Here is a 9735-nt window from a genome sequence, read left to right on the forward strand (position 1 = left end):
AACCCAGGGCCTCAGGCATGCAAGGCAAGCGCTCTACCACTGAGCCACCTTCCCAGCCCTTTTTTTTTTTTTTTGAGACAAAGTTTCACCATGAAGCCAAGGCTGGCTTCAAACTTAACCATCCTCAGTCTCCTCAGTGGGGGAGGGTATTGGGGGTAAGCAAGCTAAGGAGTGTTCTAGAAGTGGGTCACCCCAGTTTATGGCCTCAGTTTTGGGCCTATGACTAATGAATTCTTATTGAAGGAGGCACAATGTTTCCTATCTCGACACACCCATGTAATCAAGGCTTCAGGAAAACCGGAGAACAAATGACAATTTGAGGATTCAGCAGAATGCATCATAGATCTTGTGGAATTGATTGAGCATCTATTTTATCATGCCAGTCCAATGCTACAAGCAGAGACAGCCTAGAGGCAGATAAATGAGGCTCCCAGAGGTTCATAGTAACACTGCGTGTCTTGTGGTTTAGCCTCGGGTCTGTGACTATCTGGGATGGTAAGCCTCTACCGCCCTCTAGTGGTCCACATTTTTTGCACCCATGGCGATGGCTACATTGTGACACTACTTTTTCCTTTAGGTTGTTTCTTATTTTGTTTTGTTTGTTGACTATTTGTGTTCTTTTGTGGGACCTTTCATGTATCATCTTGCTTTCCTTCCATTGGCAAGGTCATTCCAATCTCTGGAGTCACGCTGCCACTCACTCTGCTCAGCCCAGACCTGCCATGACTCCCAGAATGGATGGCTTTCTCTTCCCCTGAGACAGTTCATAGATGTATGGAAGAATGGGTTAATGGTGGAAAATAGATGAATGGCAAGCTGGTTGAATGACTTGGTTGGATGAATTATTATAGAAAATAGAGAACCAAATGTGATGGATGGATGTAGGTTAATAGGGTGGATACATGGATGCATGCGTAGATGGATGTGGGGGCTGGATGAATGGACAGTGGGTGAAAACAAATGTATCGATAAGTAAATGAATGGGAAAATGCTTCTGTAGATAGATGGACACAATGACAACTGAACAGGTGGATTTTAAAAAAGAAAAATGAATGGATGAATTAATGGATGGGCAATGGATGGATGGATGGATGGATGGATAGTGGATGGGTGGTGAATGGATGGGCACATGGATGATAGATGGATAGGGGCCGGTGGATTGGATGGATGGATAAATGAGTGGGTGGATGGGGGCTATTGGCTGGCTGGATAGATGAGTGAGTGGATGGAATGGTGGGTGGATGGGTGGATGACGGGGAACATGTATGGATAAGCCAATGGAGGAATGGAGGAATGTCAGTGGGTGGGCAGGTGTCTTCACAACTCTGTATCAGTACGTCCTACACATCAGCTTGTTTATTCACACAGATCCACAAGCAGAGAAATGTTATTTCCAGACAAGGAGCATAAGCATTGTCAATTTCACGCAAGTAGAGAGGGATCAAGCAACAACGCACACTTACGTCTACCAACGGTGTTCCTCATGCTCTCATGAACGTACACACCACTCCCCCCACCAACGCTCCCCCTTCCGTGGCTCCCAGGGCCTGAACCAGCCACCCCTGGAGCTCTCTGATGCCCCATGCCTCACAGCACCCAGACTGCCAAGTGTGGGCCTAGCTGACCCACAGGGGTAACTTGTTCCTCCCCACTCCCCAGGCACACACAGCAGAGCCTGCAAGATCTCTCCACATGGGTATGGGTGTAGGATGGGGTCCCCTTAAGTCATGTTTGTCCTCTGGGATGTCCCTCCATGGGGCATTGTCTGAAGACAGACCCAGGGCATCTAAAAGTAGCCAACAATCCAGACAAGGTGTTGGACAGCAAGCCCCAGTTTCCAGTCACTCAGAGCAGCAACATACCATGTGGTCATCCCAGAACTTGGAAATTACATAACAAGGACATGGGGACAGTGTGGATACAGGAGAGAGTGAAGGAGGACAGGGTCAGGCCATGAAGGGACCTGTCATCACCCAGGCCATCAGAGTCACTGGGAGTCCATCCCTTACTCTGGGCCAGAACAAAGAGCTTAAAAAAGTGGGCAGGGAGGGTAGCCAGGCAGTGGTGGCTCCCACTTGTCATCCTAGCTACTCAGGAGGCTGAGATCTGAGGATTGTGGCTCAAAGCTAGCCCCAGCAGGAAAGTCTGTGAGCCTCTTATCTCTAATGAACCACCAGAAAACCAGAAGTGGTGCTGTGGCTCAAGTGATAGAGCACTAGCCTTGAGCACAAAGACGCTCTGGGACAGCACCAATGCTCTGAATGATGAAAGAAAGAGAGAAAGAAAGAAAGAGGGAAAGAAAGAAAGAAAGGGAAAGAAAGAGAGAAGGAAAGAAAGAAAGAAAAGAAGGAAAGGAAAAGAAAAGAAAAGAAAAGGGGGGTGATGCAGAACTGCAAGTGTTCCTCAGGTGGATGTTCCAGCCCTGTCCTCTGTCCTCAGGCCCAGGAGACTCAGCAGAGTGACCAGCGTGCGGAGACCAGCAGGGCTCAGCAGCACTTGCCATTGTCAGGGAGTTCCACATAGGGCACCCCCACAGGCCAAGTGTCACATGGCCAGTAGCGCAGCTTAAGGCTTTTCTCCGGCATCTCGTACTGGGCATCTACCAAGAGCATGATGGCCATGCCATAGGGGAAGGTGGCGCTGATCAGCAAATGCCTGCAGGGGTGAGAAGAACACAGCGAGGTGCCATATGCCCCAGAAACCCCCCTCCTGACCTCCCAGCCTTACCAAGGTCACCCCCCACCCTCATCACATCCCAGGATCTGGGTCAAAGCTTCTCTAAGGCTGGGGTCCCGGGGCCACTCCTGGGGCAAGTGCTTACCAGATGCTGTGGAGGTAAGAGAAATGAATCCGTTGCCAGAAGCCACACAGCGCTCGGTCACTGATCCAGCTGGTCATGGCAATGGCCCATAGAATCACGGATACCTCAATCAGGTGCCTTAATTCCTTGTTGCTGGTCCTGGGGAGAGAAGGATGGAATTCAGGCCCGCCTCAGACATCAGCACCCAGAGGGGTTGATGGGACATTCCAACACCTGAGGAGATGAGGTTCGGAGGAAAAGAGGACAGATGAAGGGCACAAAGGTGCTGGTGCTCACCGCCAGGCTTGGTGTTGTTGGGAGGTGTGGATCCTTTAAGAGGTGGAGCTTAGTGGTAGAGCTTAGGTCATTGGGGGCATGTCCTCAAAGGGAACTGTGGAACCCTTTACACTCCCTGGCTGTGAGGTGAATGATATGGCTCAGCCAGGCACTGCTGCCTTGATGGTACCACTCAGGCCCAAAGCAACAGTGACAACAGACCATGAACCGAAATCTCTAAAACTATCAGGCAGCCAGGTGCTGGTGGGTCGGTTACTCCTAGCTACTCAGGAGACTGAAATCTGATGATCGTGGTTCAACGCCAACCTGGGCAGGAAAGTCCGTGAGAGTTTTATTGCCAATTAACCACTAGAAAACCAGAAGTAGCCCTGTGGCTCAAAGTGGTAGAGCCTTGAGGGCTAGCCTTGAGCAAAAAAGCTCAGGGAGAGTGGGGAATGTGGCTTAGTGGCAGAGTGTCTGCCTAGCATGCATGAAGCCCTGGATTTCATTCCTCAGTACCACATACACAGAAAAAGCTGGAAGTGGCACTGCGGCTCAAGTAGTAGAGTGCTAGCCTTGAGCTGAAGAGCTAAGGGACAGTGCCCAAGCCCAGAGTTCAAGCCCCAGGACTGACAAACAACAACAACAAAAACAAACCAGGTGCCAGGAGCCCATGCTTGTAATCCTAGCTACTCAGGAGGCTGAGATCTGAGGATCACAGTTTGTAAACAGGAAAGTCCATGACATTCTTATCTCCAATTAATCACAGAAAAAGCCAGAAGTGGCCCTGGTAGAGCACTAGCCGTTAGCAGAAGGAGCTCAGGGTCAGAGCCCAGGCACAGAGTTCAAGCTTCAGAACACTCACTCTCCCCCCTCCCTCCCTCCCTCCCTCTCTCTCTCTCTCTCTCTCACACACACACACACACACACACCACAAAGGCCAGGCTGGCTGGGAATGTGGCTTAGTGGTAGAGTGCTCACCTAGCATGCATGAAGCCCTGAGTTCGATTCACACACACACACACACACCACAAAGGCCAGGCTGGCTGGGAATGTGGCTTAGTGGTAGAGTGCTCACCTAGCATGCATGAAGCCCTGAGTTCGATTCCTCACTACCACATAAACACACAAACAAACAACAACAGCCAGAAGTGGCGCTGTGGCCCAAGTGGTAGAGTGCTAGCTTTGAGCAGAAGAAGCTCAGGAACAGTACTCAGAAGGTCAGGAAGCTGAGGTCTAAGGATCATGGTTCAAAGTCAGCTCAGACATGAAATGCATAAGAATCTCAGCTCTATTCATTCACCACCAGAAAGTTGGAAGTAGAGCTGTGGCTCAAATGTAGAATACTAGCCTTGAGCAAAAAAGTTCAAGGGCAGGGGTTGGGAATGTGGCTTAGTGGTAGAGCGCTTACCTAACACATATGAAACCCTGTGTTCCATTCCTTAGTACCACATAAGCAGAAAAAGCCAGAAGTGGTGGTGTGGCTCAAATGGTAGAGTAAAAAAGGTCAGGGGCAGTGCCTAGGCCCTGAGTTCAATACTCAGGACTGGCACACAAAAATAAAGAAGGAAAGAAAGGAAGGAAAAAGGGAAGGAGGGAAAGAAAAGCAAGCAAGTTGGATGGTGACCAAAATAAACCTCATCTTCCCCACCCCCCAACCATTGAGATGGGGTCTAGCTATGATGCTGAGGCTGGCATGGGGAGTAATTTTCACTACTTTGATGTATATTTTAGGGGTTCTATCCACAACAGACCAAGCTGTAGCCAGACAGACTTAAGTTCAAGACCTTGCCCTGAACTTATTGCTGTGTGATGGGGAGGGGGAGAGGGAGGGGGGGCAAACACTCTAGGAGTCTGCAATCAGGTCAGCAGGGGAAATAGCAAGGGGTGTTTGGAGAAGAGGGAGACCACACACACACACACACACACACATACCTGCAGTCCCCCTACCCCACTCACTTCTTGTACTCCTGGTGTAACACGTAGAGGATATGCAGGGCAATGCTGTTGAGGGCGTACGCATTGGCCACGGGCTTCAGTAATGACATGAAGGAGCTGATCACTGTGGTGATCACGACCAGCCTGTAGAAGTGGGACCTGTGGGACAGTGACTCTGTTGGCAGGGGAGGGAGGGCCTGAAGGCCTGGACCCCTGCAGGGTCACCCTGCAGTGGGCTCAGAACTTCCCAGGTATGTGCTAGAGGGCCCCCCTGGAAGGGCTCAGTAGAACAAAGACAGGGTCCCATGAAACCCAGTGGGTTGGTGAAGGCTTGAAGCCTCAGGTGGACTCAGAAGCAGGACCACCAAGTTCATCATCTAGGAGAACTTAGGAGCCCTCAAATGAAGGATCTCAGGGGGCCAGGAGATCACAGGGACTGGAGATGATAAGGGTGTTTCAGGGAAAGGAGTCCTGGACAAGTCAGTGAAGGAGAGTGGTGCCTTCAAGCGGGATTAGTTCCAGAAAAGCCTGAGGTGAGTGTAGAATCCAGTCAGGTCAGGAGAAGGCCCCAGGAAGATAAGATGAAAGATCCCAGAGTCAGGCTTGAATGGCCCACATCTGTCGTTCCACATCTCTGCCTCTTGGGAGGTGGAGATTAGAAGGATCATAGTTTGAGGTCTGCCTGAAAAATCTCATCTTAACCAACAAATGATGCCTACTAAATAAGAGGCATAGGAGCCCGGCACTGGTGGCTCATGCCTGTAATCCTAGCTACTCAGGGAGGCTGAGATCTGAGGATCGAGGTTCAAAGCCAGCCTGGGCAGGAGAGACCGTGAGACTCCTATCTCCAATAAACCACCAGAAAACCAGAAGTGGCCCTGTAGCTCAAGTGGTAGAGCACTCTCCTTGAGCTGAAGAGCTGAGGGACAGCACCCAAGCCCAGAGTTCAAGCCCCACGACTGACAAAAAAAAAAATTAAATAAGAGGCATAGGTTAGGAGGATCTTGATCCGAGGCAGGTCTTGGGCAAAACCATGAGACTTTTATCCAATAAGAAACTAAAAGCATGGGACTGGGAATGTGGCTTAGTGGTAGAGCCCTTGTCTTGAGCTGAAGAGCTGAGGGACAGCGTGCAGGCCCAGAGTTCAAGCCCCACGACTGACCAAAAGAAATTTAAGAAAAGTGAGGTAAGAGAGCTGGGAAGGTGGCTCAGTGGTAGAGCGCTTGCCTTGAATGCTTGAGGCCCTGGGTTCGACTCCTCAGCACCACATAAGCAAAAAGAAAAAAGCCAGAAGTGGCTCAAGTGGTAAAGTGTTAGCCTTGAGCTGAAGAGCTGAGGAACAGTGCCCAGGCCCAGAGTTCAAGCCCCACGACCAAGAAAAAAAAGAAAAAGAAAAAAGAAAAGTGAGGTAAGGGGTAGGGTGGGACATTGATCAAGATGCACTGTATTCATACACTGCTCTGTTGGGTGACAACTCCTTTGTACAACTATCTAAAGAAAATTTAAAAGAATATATTTATATTTTTAAAAAGTCTAAATGCGGGTGCCGGTGGCTCAGGCCTGTAATCCTAGCTACTCAGGAGGCTGAGATCTGAGGATCACAGTTCAAAGCCAGCCCGGGCAGAAAAGTCCATGAGACTCTGATCCCCAATAAACCACTAGAAAACCGAAGTGGTGCTGTGGCTTAAGAGGTAGAGTACTCACCTTGAGCTGAAGAGCGCAGGGACAGCGCCCAGGCCCAGAGTTCAAACCCCACGACCGACAAAAAAAAGTCTAGAGGCATGACTCAAATGCTAGAATGCCTGCCTACTAAGTGCAAGGCCCTGAGTTCAGACTCCAGTACTGCCAAAGAAAAAAAAAAGGAGGGGGAAAAGGAGGAAGGGAAGCGAAGGGAAGGAACAGAACGGAACGGAAAAGAAAGGAAAGGAAAGGAAAGATTCCAATCCTGGTGAGAGATCTTAGGCCTGGGAGTCCCGGGCACCCCCCCCCCTCACCCCAGGTGATTCAGTTTGGAGAAGGTCCCAGGCTCACCCAGTCAGGTGGGGACTGCAGAGAATCCCAGGTTAGGGGAAGGGAAAGGGGAGAGCAGATGAGGGGGCAGGGCCGACAGCGCGGGTTCCGCCCCTCGGCCCCGCCCACCTGTTGCCCTTCAGGAAGGCCGGGAAGTAGCAGCGGGGCATCCACAAGCCGTAGTTGTAGGCCAGGAGCCATAGGATGGAGAGTTCATCCAGCAGCTGGCCCAGGAAGCTGAGCGTCATGTGGAAGTACATGGAGAACAGGCCTGGGGACCGAGAGGAGGGGAAGCAGCAGGTCAGGTGGGTCACCCGGCCCCGCCCCTCGGGCCCCGCCCCTCTGGCCCCGCCCCCGCAGGCCCCGCCCATTCATCGTCCCGTAGGTAGGTCCCTCTGGCCCGCCTCCGCCCCAAGGTCCCGCCCACATCCCCTCCCCATTGGTCAGTCTCTCGTGGGCCCCACCCTCTCTGGTCCCGCCCCCAAAGGCCTGCTACACATGCTCCACCCACCTATGAACATGAAGAGGACGCAGACCCCTTGGATGTTTCTGGACCGCTGCTTGGCGTAGGGATGCATCAGGACGAGCAAAAGGGGCCCGAAGAAGAAGAAGGACACATTGCTGAACTGTGACAAGAGGCAGAGGAGTGCCATTCGGATCAGATGGCAGCAGCAGGGATAGAGGGGGTGGGGGGCTCCTATAGCTTCCAGAAAGTCCTTACAGCCAGGATTTGCCATTCACCTGTCAATGTCCCAACTCCTCTGTCTCTTTCTCTTTCTTCCTTGTTCTCTTTCTCTTCTTTTCCTTCCTTCCTTCCTTCCTTTCTTCTCTCTCTTCCTCTCACTTTCTCTCTCTCTCTCTCTCTCTGCTGGTCGAGAGCTTGAACTCAAGGCCTAAGCACTGTTTCTGAGCTTTTTTACCCAAGGCTGATGCTCTCCCACTTGATCCACAGCTCCACATCCAGCTTTTTGTTGGCTAACTGAAGAGTCTCACATACTTTCCTGCCCAGGCTTCAAACCATAATCCTCAGATCTCAGCCTCCTGTAGCTAGAATTATAGACATGAGCCATCAGCACCTGGCCTAGCTGATTTTTCTTTCCCTTTATTTATTTGTAATTTTTGGTGCTGGCAAGCCAGAATACCATAAAGACACTTATACATCCATGTTCATTGCTGTACTGTTCCCAATAGCCAAGTTATGGAAACAACCCAGATGCCCTACAACACATGAGTAGATTTTTTTTAACATGGTACCTATACACAATGCAATTTTACACAGCCATTGGAAAGAAAAATAGTATGACATTGGCAGGGAAATGGATAGACCTAGAACAAATCATGAGGTAAGCCAAGCTCAGAAAGACATATGAGCCAAGCTCACATGTGGAAGCTAGATCTAAAATACATGATAAATTATACTCTAGGAGCTGGGAATGTGGTTTGGTGGTAGAGTGTTTGCCTAGCATGCATGAAGCCCTGGGTTCGATTCCTCAGTACCACATAAACAGAAAAGGCTGGGGGCTGGGAAGGTGGCTCAGTGGTAGAGCTCTTGCCTTGCATACATGAGGCCCTGGGTTCGATTCCTCAGCACCACATAAGCAGAAGAAAAAGGCCAGAAGTGGCCCTGTGGCTCAAGTGGTAGAGCACTCTCCTTGAGCTGAAGAGCTGAGGGACAGCGCCCAGGCCCAGAGTTCAGGCTCTAGGACCAGGTCCCCCCCCCAAAAAAAAAAAACTTTAAAACAGAAAAAGCTGGAAGTGGCTCTGTGGCTCAAACTGATAGAGTGCTAGCCTTGAGCAAAAGAAGTTCAGGGACAGTGCCCAGGTCCTGGGACTGGCAAAAAAAATTATACAGGATTCTCTAAGCATTCACACACAGCAAGACCAAAGGAGATAGGGGAGCAACACAAAGGTTCAACGCTTCTGGGGCTCAGAGTGTTATGAAGTAATATTTATTAAACTAAACTCCAGGAAATGAAAATGAGGGGTTTTCTTTTCTTTTCTTTTTTTTATCTTGTTTGTTTTTCCAACTTTGGGAGGGTAAGGGATGACACAAAAATGTAGGGACATAAGGTACAGCAGTGGTGCTCAGTAGAAACTTTGTTGAACTATAATGAAATGAACTATAATGCTTGTAGGAGAGGGCAGGAGGGAAAAACTAGGAGAGCGCAAGGAAAGGGGCGACATTGTCCAAAAAGAAATGTACTCATGGAAGCCAAGAGCTGGTGGCTCATGCCTGTAATCCTAGTGACTCAGGAGGCTGAGATCGGAGAATCGTGGCTCAAAAGCCAGCCCAGGCAGAAAAGTCTATGAGACTTATCTCCAATTAACCACCAGAAAACTGGAAGTGGCATTGTAGCCTAAGTGGTAGGGTGCTCCCCTTGAACTGAAGAGTTCAGGGACAGTGACTAGACCCACAGTTCAAGCCCCATAATTGACCCCCCCCCGCCCTGCAAAAAAAAGCCAAAAGCAGAGCCAGGCCCCAGTGGTTCACACCTGTAATCTGAGCTACTTAGGAGGCTGAGACCTGGAGGATCCGGGTTCAAAACAACCCCCAGGCAGAAAAGTCAATGAGACTCCATCTCTAACCAGCAAAACATTAGGGGAAGTGGTGCTGTAGCTCAAGTGGTAGAGCGCTCGCCTTGAGCTGAAGAGCTGATGGACAGCTCCCAGGCCCAGAGTTCAAGTCCCACGACCGACAAAAAAAAAAAAAA

At 50.2% G+C, this 9735-nt stretch overlaps 1 protein-coding gene across 1 annotated transcript in view; it reads right to left on the reverse strand.

Moving 5' to 3' along the window:
• Positions 1-2486: 2486 nt before the first annotated feature.
• The window catches only part of Acer1 (alkaline ceramidase 1), a 13963-nt gene continuing 6714 nt past the window's right edge, over positions 2487-9735 (reverse strand). Inside the window, exons 2-6 of the mRNA XM_013022668.1 lie at positions 7536-7650; positions 7154-7295; positions 5036-5173; positions 2822-2959; positions 2487-2655 (exon numbers count right to left, since the gene is read on the reverse strand). Of these exons, the coding sequence (XP_012878122.1) occupies positions 2487-2655; positions 2822-2959; positions 5036-5173; positions 7154-7295; positions 7536-7650 (702 nt within the window). The remainder of the gene's footprint in view (positions 2656-2821; positions 2960-5035; positions 5174-7153; positions 7296-7535; positions 7651-9735) is intronic.

The sequence above is a fragment of the Dipodomys ordii genome, unplaced genomic scaffold (assembly GCF_000151885.1).
Source record: "Dipodomys ordii isolate 6190 unplaced genomic scaffold, Dord_2.0 Scaffold64, whole genome shotgun sequence".
NCBI lineage: Eukaryota > Metazoa > Chordata > Mammalia > Rodentia > Heteromyidae > Dipodomys > Dipodomys ordii.